This window comes from Cardiocondyla obscurior, linkage group LG16 (assembly GCF_019399895.1).
Source record: "Cardiocondyla obscurior isolate alpha-2009 linkage group LG16, Cobs3.1, whole genome shotgun sequence".
Taxonomy (NCBI): domain Eukaryota; kingdom Metazoa; phylum Arthropoda; class Insecta; order Hymenoptera; family Formicidae; genus Cardiocondyla; species Cardiocondyla obscurior.
The window spans coordinates 326,879-346,328 of record NC_091879.1 but is presented as its reverse complement, the minus strand read 5'-3'; the positions used below and the strand labels follow the sequence as shown (position 1 = coordinate 346,328).

The 19,450-nt window shown below is 43.1% G+C and overlaps 1 protein-coding gene across 4 annotated transcripts in view; it reads right to left on the bottom strand.

Moving 5' to 3' along the window:
• The window catches only part of Dscam3 (Down syndrome cell adhesion molecule 3), an 87,788-nt gene that overhangs the window by 13,768 nt on the left and 54,570 nt on the right, over nucleotides 1–19,450 (bottom strand). For all 4 annotated transcript variants that reach the window (XM_070667462.1, XM_070667460.1, XM_070667461.1 and 1 more), the window contains exons 3-5: nucleotides 8,968–9,154; nucleotides 8,598–8,740; nucleotides 1,926–2,090 (exon numbers count right to left, since the gene is read on the bottom strand). In XM_070667462.1, the coding sequence (XP_070523563.1) occupies nucleotides 1,926–2,090; nucleotides 8,598–8,740; nucleotides 8,968–9,154 (495 nt within the window). The remainder of the gene's footprint in view (nucleotides 1–1,925; nucleotides 2,091–8,597; nucleotides 8,741–8,967; nucleotides 9,155–19,450) is intronic.

The following is a 19,450-nucleotide window of genomic DNA, read 5'->3' as shown; positions in this document are numbered from 1 at the left end:
TTTTTTCTTTCTCTTTTTTTTTCCACCTCGCTCGGAACATTACAGGTTTTCGCGCGTTGCTATTTTCCGCAGAAAATAATTAATGTTAGAGGAATAATTTCACCGAGGATAGACTTATTTTTTTTTTTTTTCTTTTTTTTTAACATTTATTTTAATGTTACCTTCCGACATATTGCTCGGAAAATGAAAAATTACACAGCCACTACGAATAGAAGGCTTTTTTATTTCACTTTTTCTAAAATATCTTCATTATTTTTATACGGTTATTATATTTGAGGTAAAAAGAATCCTTGTAAAATAGTTTTCGTTGTTTAAATTTGAACAAGACGGCTTGCGTATAAAATGTTGAAATTATTTAGTTTGACTATTGACAAAATTGTGTTAAATATTATTTAAGTCCGCGGAGAATATTCCTTCCCTCGGTCGGAATAATACTGTTCTAATGACGATATGTCCCCGGATTTGCGCAAGATGTATTCATCGCGAATAGGAACAGATTCCGAGTGGTTCTCCTCTCCTCTCGGTGATGTCTAACAAGAACTATTGTCGCAGATTCGATATCGTTATAGTGTGAGTGCGTGAGTCAATGATAGAAATGTCATGTTCTTCCCGCAATGTACAACCGGAATTTCATGTCCCCGAATCGGAGTGCGATATCCGCGACGTTACGACGCGATAGTTCCTGCGAAGGCCAATAAACGAGCGTGTCTCTTAATTTTTTTTCCCCAACGATAAAGTCATATTTTTAATTTTAACGTACATATAAAAAGAAAAAAAAAAAAAATAAAGTTCTTCCTCGACAACAGCAGAAAACAATCTCCTTCGTCTTATCGTAGCCGTTGTCGTCGCGCATTTATACGTATGTGCCTGACACTTGAATCCTCTCTATCTTCGCCCATGCCGACGCGGTTGACGGAATCGACGTCTTCTTCGGGGGACGCGCGTCCGCACGCATGCGACGATAACCGCGTCGACGACGCGCGCGACACCGGGAGACACGTAGCCGCGGCCCCGGATGTGCAGATGCTGCTTTTGTATATGCGAACGACGCGATGTTAGCCGCCTAGTTACGAAACAAACGTATCAAGCCCCGACATGACGCGATGCTTCCCATGATATTCCAACGCACACGCGTACGTAGAACTACGCGCACACCGGTGCCGCGTTACGTGCAACCGAGCGGCATAAATATGTATGGGACATGAATGCTTGAGCGTGTACAGGACGATCTAAATCGCCGAGTTAGCGCACGTACATACGTGTGCAGCTCGAGAGGAACATGCATGTGGGGGTGTACACGGATGTGTGTTGGTCTTGCGCGAGAGTGTGCGAACCGAATGTTCATCCGAGAGATCAAGCATTTTGCACTCTCTCTCTTTCTCTCTCTTTCCGCACGGCACTCGCCTCGCCGGCGGTCATAATTGCGTTAATTTAATCTTTTCCGAGTTATATGACCTTTTCTTGTGAAATTTACGGTAATTCATAAAATTCGCAATAATCCTTTAAGCTACGTGACTCTATAATTAAAAATTATTATGTATGAGGGATTGTGATAAGCGATGAAGGGTGAATATACTTTTTTCGCTTATACGCGTTTATCTCGAACGTGTGCGTTTTCTTTTTTTTTCCTTTTTTTAATTTACTTTAATCACGGCGAACACATTGACGTGTTTACTTTGGCGAAATTAATTTCGACACCGCATTCGTATTTATGGATATTGAAAAAAAAGATTAAAAAATCAAGGTAGTTTGAATTTGCTTTATTTAACGATAATATATGTTGAAAAAAAAAATTAATATCTTGTGTGACGAGTACAGCAACTCCGGGTGTTTCGATATTCATATGTAGGAGCTCAAGAAGGCTTAGCGTTGACTCGTACTATTTTAGATTAAAATAGCAAGTATCTCAATGTGCAGTTACTCACCGGTGTCTGTATTTCCAGGCAAGAGAATGGCATCATCACGAAACCAGGAGGTTACGGTAAGATGTTCCTTAACATCTTCCCGAGCTGTACAGGATAACACTGCGTTACATCCCTCCATGACGGGTTGTCTATTTACTCTGACATCGTATCCAGGCACCGTCAATACTGTAAGTAACGTACCACAAATTGTAACAATGCATTTAATTTAGTAGACGTAACGCTGCCGTAAGAAATTTAAATTTGCAAGAAACATCTCCTTAAATATTTATCAAAAATCGAAGTCTCCTCTCTCTGTAAAAAATTTGTGCGTCACGCGTGAATTAATTTTTTAATTGTTGCCGCTTAAAACCGACGCTGATTAAGCACCGACATTTTTTAACCGAACGAGTAACGAATAGATAGGCGCGGGGGGGGAGGTGGGGTGAGGCGGGGGTGGACAGAGTGAGAGCGAGCGCGAGCCTACGTGCCGCGCGCTAGGTACATTCCCCCACCACTCCCACTCTCGCTTTGTCCTTCTCCAGCGGTCGCGCGAGCACACACGTACTACGCACGGCACAGCAAGCACGTGTCTCCGTGCCGTAAGTGATTCGCATTTCCGCTTAACGAAAACCCATCCGGCACGGTAACTACGATTAAACTTGATATTTCTTTATGTTACAGATATACGCAGTTGCATCCGCTGTCGTCAATCGTCAGTGTCGTCACCGCCGATGTTAAGAATCACGCGAACCGCAGTCGGTTCGTCGGTCCGTCCGAGAGCTCCGTAGAATGTTCGGGCGGAATCTTTTATCGTACGACTTTCTTATAAACGCGAGTGCCGAGTATGGAACGCGCGGATCATTGAGTAATTATAAAATCACGGTCGGGATGTCCGCGAGTTTCCAGTGCGCGGAAGGATGGCTCATCCCATCTGAGAGGAGGAGCAGGCCCGGGAAGGGCATCCTGCATCGGCGGAGCAACTCTTAAGTAAGTATAAATTAAGAAAAAAAAATCTTCTCTTTTTATTAATCTCATTATTTAACTAACATGTCTACAGTAATGTTTTCTTTTTTATGTTACAGTCACCGGCAGAAATCTACACCTCCGCTGAGCTGCTGCAGATCGGTGAGTCACAAGCTCTTTCTTTTTCGTACTTTGTAATTAGTGTTTTTTAATAAATAGCGTATGGTTTCTTCGAGTATTTTAAAAATCAGGAAAGTTGATTTAACTTTGATTAAAGAGGACGTTCGATAAATCGGAACATTGCATTAAATGCGAGATATCTGTAATTAAAAAAAAACTTATATTTTATTATATACCTATACATATAACAGTAAGTCGGAAAAAGAAGTAGGAAAATAAAACGGAGGTGAAGTGACTTAATGTTGAAAGCGGAAGATAGATGATTATTAAGAAGTTACCACAGACAGAAAGTAGAAAATAAGACATGGGGAAGTAAAAGCATGCATAATGAACGCTCAAACTTATTTCAACTCCATGGACAATGACTAGGTTGTAATGTGATTCACTTCTTTTATTCCGTTACGACACATTAATTTACGAGCATAAAATTTCAAATGCCTAGGTCGCGTATATTAAAAAGGGATAATAAATTTCAAAGATAAAAAAAAGAAGAAAAGTTATATTATTTCAATAATGAAATTTTGCAAAAGGATCTTTTAGTTCCCATATGTTACATTTAATCAATTTATCTATTAATTAATTTAATCGATCAAATTATCTTACACGTGTTTACTGGATATAACACGTTTCATTCGCGGTTAAGATACAAGATGCTGAGATACGAAACAAGCCTACCTTAAATCTAATCACTCTCAATCTAAGTACACACTCATACATCAATATGTACGGTGATGCTGGGAACAGCACTCGGGTCACATATTCCATTCTCTGGAGACACCTGCTTGCGCGTACACACATTCTATACACACACACGCACGCACGCATACGCTCCACCATAATGAACGTTGGCACAAAGTGTGCAATTAATTTCCCGCATTTGCATCTTTAATTATGTTAACTATATAATCGCTGAACTGAATACGGTAACTTAAAACATTACCGGGTCTATATTACTTCCGTTACCTTGAAACGCGTATAATTACCGCTACGATTTTAATTAGCTTTAAATAGGACCTAATATTTTAAAGCAAAGACACGTATTCGCGACTTTTAATAACGCCCGATACACCCCCCGCAAATTTACAAAAAGCAAACATGTTTTATATTATTATTCGATTATTATGAAAAATACTCGTGTGCCAAGTTGGTCGCGTACGTGACCAATTTAAGATTTACGTGCCGTTAAGGTTACTGAAAAATTCACATTTTTCAAGTGCCGCCGTAAGACCGTCCGTAAACATTCGTGCCGAGGTAACGCGTGCGATTTTCTCGATAGCTCGCGAGGAGAACGAGATAGTAGAACGGGGTAGAAAGAGGGTGCTTAAAATGCTTGGCAAACGGGGCCAAGCGAGAGATATGCAATCGGGGAAGAAGGCGCGGAAAGCCGGAGAGAGAAGAGCCGCCGTTCGCGTAGTGACGAGTCGTGTCGTACCACCCTTTTCGCCGTTTGGGGTGTCGGAAATTGGGGGCTTCTCAGATGGGTGTCCCAAACGCCAGACCGCCCTATCTGGCCCCCTTCGGGTTAGACGCCGGTTCGTGAATTGGAAGATGAGGGACCTAGGTACGGGAGAGGTACGTGACGATAAAATTGAGATGCGCCGGTGAGAGGAGCGCGAGAGAAACGGGTGCAGGTACGTGGACCGGGCGCGCGAGAGAGAACGCGAGAGAGCGAGAGAAAGGGAGAACGAGGTGAAACGAAATGTGCAAATAAAGCCAATATGCGCGCGGATCTCCAGCCAGGCGGGCAACGATATTTCCACGAATTCCTAGAAATCGTTGGAATTAACTTTCCTCCTCTCTTCACGGACGGATTCCGCTTTTCCTTCCCCCGCGGTATCGTCCCTCGTATCCCTTGTGCGAGATCGCTCGCGCCGGTCTCTGATACCGCGCGCGCTTACCGCCCATTACGCGCCGATGCGGCGTGAAAATGCACCGTGCACACCGCGTATCGATGCATCGCCGCAGCGAGCGTGTTTTGCCAAACCCTTGTGCTCGTACAGATTTCCTCTGTCGCGAAACGGCGGATTTTTAAAATCGAATTTTCCGAGGATGGATTTTTGCCAAAACGGGACGGATATATATTGCCACTTATACCAGCGAAAAGCTGGTCCCGCCAAAGATAACGCAGACACACCGTGGGTAAACGAACAGCAAATAGATACCTAAAAATAAAAAAAAAAACTCGTCTGAATTCTTTGCTGGAAAATAAATTGGCCGAGATAAATTTTTTAATTACGTACGCCGCGGCGAACAGCGCATCTTATTGCTGCACGTATCGCGACAAGTTTCTTGCATTCGAGAACGAAAACGTACTTTGCGCGTGATTAAAATTGTCGACCGTTTTGCCGGAATTACACATATACAGGGCATTTGTCGTGCGAAAAGGTGGACCTTTTTTTCCCACGTCCGAGACCATTTCTCGAGGACTAGTGGCGGGTTGCTAATGCGGTTACGTTCTTTTTCTAGTCGTCCACTTTCCCGCTGATAAAATGGAGAAAATAAAGAAGAATAAGAGCGGTACGCTAGAGAATCGTCCGTCTGCGGAAACGGGTGATCTCTCACCGCGCTGCGAGCAATAATTCTTTCCTATAGCATCCATACTCGGTACGTGTATGGAGAAATACGGTTTCGTCGTGCAACATGCACTGCCGAATAAATATCCGGTATACAAATTTCAAGGGATTAGGATGTACGATACGATGCAGGGCGCGATTGTTTAATTCCTTATGCACGGGCGCAATGTACCACCCTATATACGGCGCGCACTCGCCGCGTTCCTCTCTAACTTTAATATATTTTCGAATTAACTAAACGTAACCTACAATTTCATACAACCCTTCAATTTTTAATTAAGTGCCAATTTCAATTTATCGCGCGGAAAGTGGAAACGATTATTTATTCATGTTTTTGTGATTAAATTCATCGAGATACTTTTAATTTTTCGACGTTAAATAGCTCCCCCTCGAGCTAGTGCCCGGTATAGGAAAAATTGCGCGGAAAAGCGCGTGAAATATAAGGCTTCGCGGCTATTACGTACGTTTCTCGTAATGAAATCATTAAAAAAAAAAAAAAAAATTAAGATAAAGCGGCGCCCAGTCTTGGCGAGCGTTATCCGCGCGCGTGCGACCCGACGATTATTCTCCAGTTATAAAGTTGAACCTGCGTTGAGGCATTTCCTCATGAAATTATTAAGACGCGACACTCCTTCATACATTATTCTTCACGCTGTTACAACTGACGACGGTATAACGCAAGATAATAAGTATTTCCCTCTTTGTGTTTCCGTCCTGTCCCCGGGAGAGCGTTCTCTTCTCACCGAAAGAGACTGGACACGTTAGTACCGAATTCTCAAACTCGTCGGAAAACGCGCGGCTTCTTTACAAAAGAGAATTTCGACAATGACTGCCTCCCTCTCTGGTAAAATAAGTTCTTTGGCGAGCACGTGGGGACGGCCGATGTCATTTTAGATAAGTGAACCGTTCCCTTTTAAAACGCCCGTTTCAGAAGAAGCATCGCCGGGAGGTTTTCTTCGCCCCGATGTTCTCGCGTAAAAAGGGAAATAAAGTGAAACGATAAGTAGGGATCTTAGATAACTTGTGTGATGCGTTAATGAATGCGTGTCGCGCGATTAAAGTTAAGTTGGGAATTAAAAAAGAGAATTTCGACTCTTTTTTTTTATTTCAACGTCAAGGAAAAAAAAAAAAAAAAATAAGCGTTATATTAGGGATAAAATAATTTCAAGTTTATTTAATTTTTGTTATTTCGAAACAAATTTCGATTTACATTTGATTATTGATGCAATTGATTGATACAATTTTTATATGTTATTTTGAGACCGTATTAAAGCTTGTTTTCTCGCATAACGGACCGCGCGGGATGACTTGATTATTTATGCCTATATTCCGGAACGGACCGTGAACTTTTAACGAAAGTAGTGATGCGGAGTAGATAGAAGTTTTGCATGTATATCGGCAGTTGCTTCGCGCGGGACGAGGACAGCGCGGCAAAGAGGTATCGATTGGACGTTCTTTCACCGTCCAGTGACTTTGGGGGGGAAAGTTTCCGAAACCACTAGCGGCGAGGCGAAATTTTTCTTCCCGTTTTAGTCGAATCATCCTGAAAAAGTTTCCGTCGAAAGTTCTCCGACGGCCGTAGCGCGCATTCCATGTCGCTTCACGTGAAGCGGCTTTGAAAGGAGAGACAGCCGCTTTTGCGCCGGCATCAAAGAGTATTTGGATTCTCGCAATTTCTTCGAATTTGTATGCACCATGAAATGCGACAAGTGTGCCAGTTTCGTTACAAGCGAGCGCAAAGTATATTGAAATACTCGGTAAAACACATTGTTTGACAATGCGGGGTTCTTGGCTTTTTTAAGATCGTCGGTGTTGCATGCAAGATTGTCGTGCATACGCGTTGTCAGGCGTTGCTAATTTTCTTCTTTAATAAGCACGTTTAGAGCGTGTCGTTGGTATTTAGAAAAAAAAAAAAAAAAAGAATAAAAAGGGGGTTGCCTTAAATTATTTTTTTTTTTTTACTTTAACTTTCTTCTCGCGGTTTATGCAGTGACAGTCATTTTTGCAAAATCGACGACACTTTTGCCTTTACTTGAAGGGTTAAAAACGCGTCACGAAAATGCCGTTGAGAAAGCAAGCAACCTAAGTGCAACGTAAGCTTAGAGCTTCGTGAAAGCGATCAATGTTTACCCATTTAAAAGGTTACATGCACCGGCTAAAAAGCGAACAAGCACGTCGCTTTTTTTTTTTTTCCTCAGTTAGTAAACATTATTTGTTATTTCGCGCTTTGATTCATTCGACCTACTTTCTTTTTTTATTTTTTTATATTTTTTATTGAGTACTGTTATTACCGGTTTTTTTTTTTGATGGCTATTTCGATGAAAAGTAAATGAAAACGAAAGAAGAATTCTTTTCCAATTGGATTCGTGCAGTATGTATGGCAGGATGCCGGCGAATTGAGCGCGGCCGCCGCCAGTAGTAATGATCGGCTTAGAATCAGCCATTTAAATGATGGCTCACGTAGCGCCCGGCCAGACAAAGTTTTGTCCCACCTCGGGTCTTTCGGTAGCGGCGAAGACTCGGCCACGTACTCGAATCGAACTTCCTCCGATACAATTTAACGGCTTTCAACCGTTTCCCCGTCGGTATTTACTTGGATAGCGCGAAAGCCTCTCCCGGTTGAAAATGCGAGGTGTTGGCTCCGCGCTCGCAGCAGCACTCTGACGTAATGGGATGTTCGGTACCGCCAGTCCGTTATTGCAACGAATCTCGTACGTGGCGAATGACGTTTCCTCGATAAATAATGGTTATCGCGTATACCTGCGACATCGACGCCGGCTGGAGATCCGCGACGGCCGAGGCCGGTGGTTACTCCGTTATTCGCGCGACCACATTTTCCACTCAGAGCCGGAAAACCCATTTCCGCCCAGTATGATAAAACATTTCGAAATCTTTCGACCGGATAAGTTCCCGCGTAAGTCTACAAGACTATGCTTTCGCTTTCGGAGGGGATAAGACGTGGGATAAGATAACTTACCCGCTCGTAGAGTGACCTCGCGTGAAAGCGCGGTCCCGACGGAGCTGGTCGCACGGCATCTGTATCGGGCATTGTGAACCTCGGCTCTGAAATCCTGAGCCAGGAACGGCGGGAAGTATAGCGTTCCGTTCCCGAGAAGTTGCCTGAAAGAATATGAAAGGGAGCTCCGTTGATTCGCGTAAGAGATTGCGCCGGGCGAGGAGATGCGTAACTCCGCGCAAAAAGTATAAGATGGGTTTCACACGCGAGTTTAAAAGCAAGCTTTCTCGTTTCATGCGCAGCCCTCGAGGAATACTCCGGGTTTTACGTATTTATATAAAATTACGATTCGTTAAATTTATGCAAAATCGGTCGGACAAATGTGATTTACCTTAGTCCCGGCACTGCTGTAACCGATCTCTGATCCGGGCTGGTAATCCACGTGACGTGCGGCGTCGGGCTGCCGTGTGCGGAACAGCCTAATTGGGAGCCCGTGGTATTTGAAAAGACTAGGGTACTCGGCGGCTCTAGGATGAAGACCGGGCCTTGCTGACCGAGCGCAAATTTCACGCTGCATCCTGAAATGAAAAGCGTATCCGCTCGTTAACGTCACAGCGTTGCTTTAGACGCGGTATCTTGACGATACCCAGCCCCGCTAACTTAAATTGTCTTCCGCTTGCGTAATTTTTATCGCCGACGAGAAGCCGCGCGTCTTTTAACTTGGTTGGTGGTTAAAATTTCAACGTCGAATCAACGAATGACGAGATGGTGAAATACCATTAACTGACGAATTGATTTTGTGATTTATAACTGCAGGAGTCTAGAGAACATTCCCGCTATTTTTTTGCACGAAGAGTAGCTATACGTATATAAATATATTTCCGCGATAGAATTTTGCCCGAGTGGTTGTTACATTGTATCGCCGGCTATTTAGAAATCAATATTTTCCTCTCTGTTCTTCGCGCGGCGGGACCGCCTCAGGTCAAGCGATAGCTCCGATCTGGATTTGCCCGTGGATTAAACTCGATGTTGAAACGATTATTCGATTTGTTGGTTGGTAAGCGCCGCGGATAGAATTTTATCTTTTGTCTCGTTGAAGCGGGTGGAACGACCTGATTCGCGTAGCCGGTCTAAACCCCACGACGTATACATTGTTCGCAACCGAGAAACCGGAGAAATCAATTCCACTAAGCCGAATTCGACCTAGATTTCGAATCGATTCGGGACTGTGCTCGTTCTGGGATTAAATGCACGGTGGAGCGAACGGTCGCGTCACTGCCCGATAGCATCTACCAAATATTTCAGTCGAAATCCCCGGATTAAGAAGCAGCGTACGCGAGCTTCTATAATCCGTTCTCGAACGTTGAAAGCTACGTTTACATATAATGCAGGTTTTCCTCGATATCCAAGTAAAATAAACGCCCGCCGGCGTACCGTTGCTTATTCGAAAAACAAAATGCCCCGCCGGGAATATGATGCTCGCTGTCATCGCGCGCTGGTCGAACGAGACCAAGTATTTTGTTTGCCTCGCGCAAAGCGAATCTGCGGAGGGATACGGTAAATTGGAGGAGAGTTTGAGCGGCGCAGCGCGCAAAATCCGGGGGGATGATCGTGGTTGCGGGCGCGGGCCAAGTGTCGCGACGGCCACGGCGATCAAAGAGATCGATTTTCGTTGCGGGTCGGAAATAGGAATAGAAATTATTCATGGAGGTGAATTATTTAGACCGGCGCGACTTAAGGAGCAGCGCGGTTTAAAATACGATTTCATGCAGTTCAGATTCTCTCCAGCTCGGACGTATCTATGCAATTAGGGACAGAGGTCAAAATTTAATTACTGCAAAGTGAAAAGGATTTTGCTACACAAAAATACTCTGGTATTTTAATTTATTTTTTAATTTAATTTCTCTTATGTTTTAAAATCTCGATCGATATTGTACATTCTTATCTACAATTTTTCTCGTCGCACTTATTTTCTTTATATTCGCGTATCTTTTTCTATAATAAACGAATAATTAAGATACTTTCCCGCCGGAATTATATTTCTCTTGCAATCAGAGAACTTTAAAAGTGGATTTTAAAATAGAAGCGCTAGTTTTTCCTCGCGTACTCATTTTACGTTGCAATCTCGCGTTGCCTCGCTGATGTCAGAGACATCCGCTTTGACTTACAACTGTCAACGCGTGGAAGAATAACACGACGAGATTCCTCGAGAGGCGAAAGAGAAGCTAGGGGATGTTCTTTCAGCACGAGGGAAAGAGCAGACGAGAGAGAGAGAAAAAGAGAGAGAGACAAAAAGAGGAAAAAGCAGTAAGTGAGGGGTAAAACTTTTTTCTGATTTAATTAGCAAAATGTACGGATTACAAAGAACGCCTATTGCAACTCGGCGAGGCGAGTCCTCGATTCAAAATCTTATTGTCAACTACGTGCGATAACTCTTCCTCGACAAGCTTTCTTTTAATTTTCATTTCAACAGTGATGTAGAATTGTTCTTCAACGTGAGATTAAAAGCAAATAGTATCGTGCTTAATATTTTATACGAGTTAATACGAACGACGTTCATCTTTTTGGTTTCGAAGAGCCATATAGAAATACAACGCATTAACGCAGTATTTTCAGGCCCTTTTATTATATTTTTAATAGCATATAAAAGTAACGTACGTAAAAATGTGACATTTAAAAATATGAATTAAAAATTTTATTCGGATTATTGGATATAATTCTACAATAATCGCCTATTTTTTTCCCTTTTTGTACAAAGCTATATTCTTGTAAAATTTACATTATTTGAAAGGAATATTACCAAGAAAAAAAAAGACGAAATAAAGTAAGCATCTTTAATACGTAAAAACGAATAGCAGTCTGCGGGTTCAAAAGTGACCCTGCATTTTCATTTATTTTTGCTTTCGCAACCTTTCTGATAATGCTTATCCAAAGGAGCTTAATGTTGAGAAATAGGGCCGCGCAGAAAATGGCGAAAGGATTCTCGGTTCCACCCGTACGCGATCGAGCGAGCGCAAATACGAAAGAGCGTGGCCTGGAAACAAAGAGCGAACTGCAATAAAAAACTTATTAAAGAGGTCTAGGCCGGCGAAGTCCCGGTAAATATTTGACCGGTCTTTAAACCGCCAACCTCTAAACCATTACGGCGGCGGATATAGCCTTACCCTCTTCTCTTAACATTTTTTTCTCCCCCCGTTTTATTTCTCTCTCTCCCGAGTCTCTCACGCTCCGTTGCTTCTTTATGAGCTCGCATTACGCCTCGTCAAGGCACAGTTGTATCTTATTTCCTCCTCCGCGCTTATCCCGTGTAATGTCAATTGCGGATATCATGCAAAGGGTAATTATACTTGGAAAAATTTCCGCGCGAAAGCGGGCGCCTTCAATGAAAATGATTATGCTCGCGCGCTGTAGAGTGCAATTTAATAATAACGAGCGACACGTGCGGACAAGAAAAAAACTGTTATTCAAATCGTTATCGTGAGCCGTAAAAATATGAATAATTCACGTCTCCTATTTTTTTTATTCTTTTCTTAATTTTTTTTTTGTAACGCAAACCCGTCGGAATGATCTCATTTTCACGGTGAATACCGCGCGTTAGATCGAATCGTAGATTAATCCGTTTTTTATAATTTCCATCCCGCGTTCGCGCGTGTCACGTAATAGAAATACACCGCCGTCTACCATATGTCGCTCCACTCTTTCCTCTCAATAATATCATTTTACGATCTCATTCCGAACCCCCTGTATTACACTCGAAACATGCATACGATTCTGCGGAACAAACATTATTTCATTGATGACTTCGAATCTGCATCGGCAGAAAGGTATCGATATTGTCGAGGGATGCATTGTTTCCGCGGTATCGAAGCAGCTTATTGTTTCGTAGCGTTGTCGTATAAATGCAGGACATTGTTCCTCGCCGTTTATCGGGACCCATAGGCAGAGATCGTGGCTCGTTAGCCTTCTCCTCTCTTTTCCTCCCTCTCTACTCTTTTATTCTTTCTCACAAATACGACGAGAGCTCATAGATACACGCTCCCGCTATATTCACCGTAAGATTTTTCGTTGAAGAACATATTCTTTATAGGATTGAAAATGATCCCTCGATAGAAACTTTTAATTAGACGTTATCTTCTCTCTCTCGTTCCCCCTCTCTCTTTTTCTTTCTTCCGTTCTTTCTTCTCCCTCGCTTTTGACCATTTTACGGTAAATGTATTTTAGTGAAACAAGAAGTCGAGTTCTCTCGAATTCGTAAAACGATCTGTCATTAAGGTCGAGGACTCTAGAATACCTTTGGTCTCGACATTCACGGCCTCTTAGCCGCTCGTCGGTCGATTAAAACTTCTTCCGCTTTAGTTCGCTACGGGCGCGTACTTGCCATTTTGCAATGTTCAAAAACCGGTAATGCCCGATCGCGATAGCCAAGTAGTCCGACGGTGGTCCAAGTGGACGTCGCTGTGCAAACTCGCGTTTTCTCATAGAGTGCTACTTGACCAAGTCGGATGCTTCGAGTTTCGCGAGTAAACTCCGGGGGCGGTTGCGCCGCTGATAGTGATACAGAAAGTTCTTTGTCGTTCTCTCTGTCTCCCGGTCGCCCCCTTTCTCGCTCGGCATAACGCGGCCGATATATCGCCGGTGGCGGAAGGGTTCGCCGTTAGGTATCAGGGGCGCGAGAGAGGGCGAACGACAAGAGCGTAACTCCAGCGACCCAGACCTGCGGACGGTCTCGAGTGTCTTGTCAATATGTATAGTGTCATCGATGTCTCTCTATCGGACGAATCCCCCGTGCGATGCATCCCTACGTAATACGCACGGGCGCACTCGCATATGACCGGGGATCTCCTATCTACGGCTTGTAGCATCCGATCTCTCTCCCTCCGCAGTTCATGAATCTTTTACAAAACGAGGCGACCGCGTCGCGAGTGAAATAAATTATTTAATCGAATGACGCGGTAATCGACGTAAATTAAAATCTTGTACGTATACCTATAACGCGTGTACTTAGATATTATTTAATGTTGTTTTATTAATTTTTTTTTTTTTTTTTTTTTTTTCTCGTGTATTACGATTATAAAATAAGGTATCGTGTAAAGTGTGCGAGCTCTTGTTTTTTAATTCGGCTCAGATATGAATGAACTCGATCTAAGGGCGAGTAAGAGAGAATTTGAGAACCCCTAAATGCAGCAGGAACCGGTGACTATGCACGTAGGCGCATCAAATGAGAATTACCCAGTTGCGCCGTATCCCCGAATACGGAAGCTGTATAGATCATACTAAGGGACACTCGGGGACCGTCTTAGATTGCGTACCAATGCTGCTGAATAATTTTCCGTCGTCATATGTGGTTAAGTCCAATCGCGAACTTGCGGAGCATGACACCGACGACGCGCGTGTATAAGAGAAACGTCATTCCCTCGCGGAGGTAATAAAACGCGATGGTAATTACTTGGCCAGACAATCATTAATCTTCATCGTTGTATCGACCGCGTCGGTAAGCTGCCTCTTCTACGACGCTCCATCGCTGTTAATGAAACGACGTGATATATCCAGACCGCGATTTTCCGAAATGGAAGTCTACGTTCTTCATAAATCAATTTTCTTTTTCTTTGCATAAAACGCGAGTAAAAATTCTCGTAAAAAAAGGAAAAAAAAAAATGAAAAAAAAAATAAAAATAAACCCTCGAAAACTTTTCCAACATCTCTCTTTCATAATTAAGAACGAGTTACATTTTTAAAAGGGATCTATCTTCTTAACGTACGAAGGGCAGATCCTTATTAAAAAGTACACGCGGTGGAGCTCGTGTATACAGAACTTGTACTAAATTGGATTAAGACGTTAAACGCGCCAATAGAGCAGCCGCGGATGGAGCGGGTTCGCTAAACCGTGATCCACGTAATACCGTGAAAGCCTTTAGCTTTTCTCTCCCTCGGCGTATATCCGGCTATTTGAGAACCGTCAGTAGGCTCGCGACGCATTCACGACAGAAATAAATACGGAGTGAAAAGGGCTCGGGGGCCCTTTTCACGGAAGGATATAATTGCCAGAAAAATAAACGATCGCGATGTCTGTTTGCCCACATCGTCCCTCCGCCTAGCGAGGCGGAACTCTTGGTAGGTGCCCCGTTTTCTGATTTCCCCGCGATTCCCTTCACCGGAGTAACTCTCTCGCGCCAACCACGTTCCTCATTCGGTCCGTCTGCTTTTATCTCTTCGGCTACTACCCCCTGTGCACGCTCTCTCACCTACACACCACCACCGCGCCGTCATCATCGTCCCCTCGATTCGCTCGCCGTTCATTTCTCGCGTTTCTTTCCTGCGCCCCGTCGATTCCCAGCCACCGTCGTGACTCCGTGGAAAAGCTTACTCAAGTCGTGGGTCAACGAATTCGCAATTACGATCTTTCACGTCGACGTGACTACCTACTCTCACGTCGACTTTGGAATCCCGGTCCCGGTTCTGTCCTCGTCGCGTACGTACGACCGCATCTGCGGCCGCCCGCGGCTCTTCGTCTCGCGTCGTCGTGTAGCTCCTTGGGATTTTCTTAGTAAATTTATCACGAGAGCCGATAAAACGGTACGCTCGGTACGTTAGTTGTTTATTTAATAAGAGATACATCAATATACGTTAACGAGAGCATTCGATGACACAAATTGCAAGTGGATTTTGCAAATTCATCTTCGAAATGAAAGAACGACATTTATCACTTTTGCTTCAAAACGCTCCCTCCCCCCCTCTCGTCATAATTGATATGCATAGAATTTATGATTCGCAAACTATAACGTATTTCTACGTTCCACTGAAATAATAATTATGCATTGGCAGCAGATTGATTGGCATCAATGCAAATGTGGAATTATACTTTATCATGCATTATTTACTTGTCGAATTATTCTGAAAAATTTTCTTGCCCCCCTCTCTTCTTCTCCTCCATCCGATGGATAATTTTAAAATGTCTGCATAACGTAAAAAAAAAAAAAATAATATATATATTTTGATTAATTCAAGTTGACGTGTTTTCGGAATAACTCGCGCTTCGCACGTTCATCATTCGGCTCTTGATTCGCGCAACTTTTATTCGTTCTCTGACATTTCCAATCGTATCTGGGAAAAATCCCGGCCTCGGCCGAATCGCAAATTGGGTTCACGTTTCAGTGACCGATGAGCAGAAAGCGTCCTCGCGAGCGTAAGCGCGCAAGCGCGACTCATATCTGACGACGTGATATTGAAATTCAAAGCAGGGGAGGAAAAAAAAAAAAGCGACGGGGTTGCGCGCTGTTACATCATACGTCATCACACTTTGCGCTTCTTTGATACGTTCCGAGACACAGCGGCGACAATGCGATGCAAAGACAATGCGACATACCCCTCAAAAGCCCTCTTTCTTAGTTTTACATATCTTTTATCTGCATCGCGTGTGACGCAAGAGCGTCCGTCCGTTCGTAAATGTCGAATATTCATCTCGTGTAAGTACTAAATGTTTTCCTTAAAAAAAAAAAAAGGAAATAAAAAAAAGAAAGGAAAGAAAAAGCGGTGCAAAAGGATTACCGAGAAACATCGCGGAAATGATAAAATGGGAGCAGAAATAAAATGTCGCGCAACGAGCGTCGGGCTGTGGAGTAGCTGGTAAATAATTTTCCGGTCACGCGTGCGGAAAGTCACGATGACTACGGTGCCGATGATTTCGCGTCGGAAAAGGGTGCTGTTAAACAACCGCATATGTGCACGAAGATTCGTGCATTATTTGAAAAGAGTGAACGCGCAAATAAGTGTGCACGAGCACGCGCGCATACAAACGCAAGTGCGGAAACGACGACGTGGAGTACTGTTCGGCTTTTGCTCTTTAAAAAGCAGGCAAACACGTGGCTACGTGCCTGCCGTCCTTTTTGACAACGTGCGAGAATTTATGCATTCGCCGGTGCAGTCCGGTAAAGAGGACGTCCGGAAAAAAAAAGTTTTTCTTTTTTTTTTTTTCTTTTTTCCTTTGGCTTTGCTTCCCTATTTAAAATTCTTTAATAACGCGTTAAACAATTACACTATTTGAAATTCAGTTATCTTCAAAACTGCAACTGATCTCGAAAAGCAAGAAAAAAAATTTCCATAAAATAAATTACGATTTTTTTAAAACCGTGTAATATTATTTTCTGAAATTGGTCAGTCTCGAGTCCTCGGTAAACGTTCTTCTGCTAGACCTTTATTTGAATTCTACGCCAGGCATACGTCTGTTGTCGCAGAATGTTTCTTTCATGAAATCCTTCCGCTTCGAAATCTTATAGGAGATAAAGCGGGGGACGTTGCGATTTGCTTTAGCATAAAATTTAGTTTAACTGATAGCGCCGAGTCATCAGCGGGAAATAGCTGTCGCGAGATGAGAGAAAAAAATTTTTTCCCCGCAAGGAAAAATGAAATCCGTTTTAACGGGCGAGTTAATTTTCATTTTTAGAAGTACGAAGCCCGACGTTTCTACCGAAAAGTAATAATACCGCATTAACGACAGTTCAATTAATACCTTGCGCGTAACATCTCGTTGCGTAACTCGCTGTCGACAGCTTCTCGCCGAGACCTGAACGAATTTCACCCGCCGTGTTCCGTTCCATTCGTTCGCGAAGTCGAGTGGAGTGGCGTGCGAGCAGAAGAGAAAGGGGGTTATATCGGAGCTTTCGAGGTATTGGGGCTTTTGGGATCAAATCCGCTCGTCCGTTCACGCGCTCGTCAGACTGTTATAGTGTAAGCCGATTATGCCGCTGCCCCGTGCGACTCTCTCCATCATCCTTCCGCCCTTCGCTCTCTAACCCTTTCCATCGACCGATCGTCCATTTCCAAATTTATCTTCCCTCGTTCCCTGCGATGGAAAAAGGTCCTCGCACGCACCAACACAAAGTAGCCGGATTAAATCTTTAACGCCAATATGATAATTGCAGTGTCCAAACGTGTTTTTGCAACGATAAAACCTCCGTTATTTTTTGCGAAATATTTTAGCGCTCTTCGCTCAGACGTGAAAAATATTCGGTAACGTGTAACGACAGACACGAAAATAAATTCAGTTGATCATTCGATCTCACTTTGAACTCAAACACGTATCTTCTCTTTCTTAAAAAAAATATAAAAAATTAAAAAAATTGGTGTGACGCCTGAATTAATTGTTGATTGAATTAATTGATCGTTTTTATTGTTGCCATTTATTGCTGTTATTTAATTAACATCCCCTGAGTTATTTCGCGGCTTTCTGATCCCTTACGAGCACAAGTGCAAGAAAAGTTCATTACATTAGACTTTTACAAGCCCTGAGTGTCGCTGTAAAGAATATAGGCGTCATTTTTCCAAGTATTTTCGAGTAGCGTCATAACACGTTCGAGGGGATAGTCAAACTGTTTTTGACCCGGTTTTCTCAACATATTGACGCACCCTCGCGTATGCGTCAATAAGCAAGAAAAGTATACTCTACTGTAGGATCCTCGAATGCGAGAATTTGAGATTTATTTGATACGTTCGCTGTCTGCGAAATTGAAATACGCGACGGACTCCCGGTGGAAAGTGCCACTTCGCTCTACTTTCCCAAGACAAACATATGAGATTTTAAATTTTAATATTACCCTGCGGAAACCGCACGCGGACTTCGCCGCTTTGTCTCCCCCGCGCTCGGTTTAATCGTCGGGTGATTTCTGATGGGCTTGCTCCAGGCGAAAATTATATCGCCGATGTATGATTGATTATTCGGAATAGTATGCGGGCTTCGATGGGATTTGGAAAGGCAAGGAAAAACGCGTGTACAAATGGAATATTAACTACTCGCAAACATAACATATTTATGACGTATAACGTGCGCGTAGCAAAATTCAAATTAAAACGTATCCGTTTTTCGATGCAAGCATTAACCGGTTTTACATATGCATTATTTACATGCCGTTTATGAGTGCACCGTGATTATGGGTTATCACCGATTTAGATATATGGATTACTATCTGCTTATTAAAAATGCAAACGGTACATTAACCACGTTATATATTATATATAATATTTTATCAAAAGTGAGACGCAAGGTATTATTTTTTTTTAACAGTCTCATTAGACGCGAAAAAAAATATTAATAAATAGATCGCAATTATTTTTTTATCGTATCGTTTAATTATTCGAAAACTTGTAAAGAATCGGATGTCTCAAAGCGGATTAAGTTTCGAACGCTCTACATCCCATTTTTATTCGTGACACTCTCTTTTTTTTTTTTATATATATATAAGCTTATCCGCTTTGGTCATTAGAATATAACCGCATCGAGAGATATCCGGACAAGAGCTCGCCCGTACATCCTTAATTAATCGTGGATCTTATTTCTCAATCCACTTTACGGAAAATGAAGTTGAACGTCAGCAGCTAAGCACACGAAAGCTGCAATCAGCCGCCAGCATCGGATCTTATATCCTCGAGGGCTGACAATCTAATGTAATTTACTTCCCGTCTAACGCAATTAAAGCGCACTTTGAGGTGTGGCGGGACGAGAAATTAGCAGTGAACTTCGGTTTACCGATAAACTTCGCCGGTGAAATCGACACCGTCGTCCCGCTGCACGCCATCTTTAGCGGAATTTTAGCGCAGCAATGCTTACCAAACTAGTTTCGAAAATGCCTCCGAGCTCTGACGCCTCTGTTTATACCTGCCGCGCGGAAGTTTCGTGCGGAAAAATTTTACGTCCCGAGGCTCAGGCAGTTCAGTTAGTCACACTTTGCTTTTAAGATCGCACGAGCGCACTTGAAGGATGCGAGAAGCAAATAATAGTAATAATAATTTGCTAAGCCCATAATTACGTCGTTGTTACCGGATGCCTCTCAGGGGTCCCTTTCCGCTCCGCTTCCTCTCCCTTTCGCGCTTCCTCATTACCT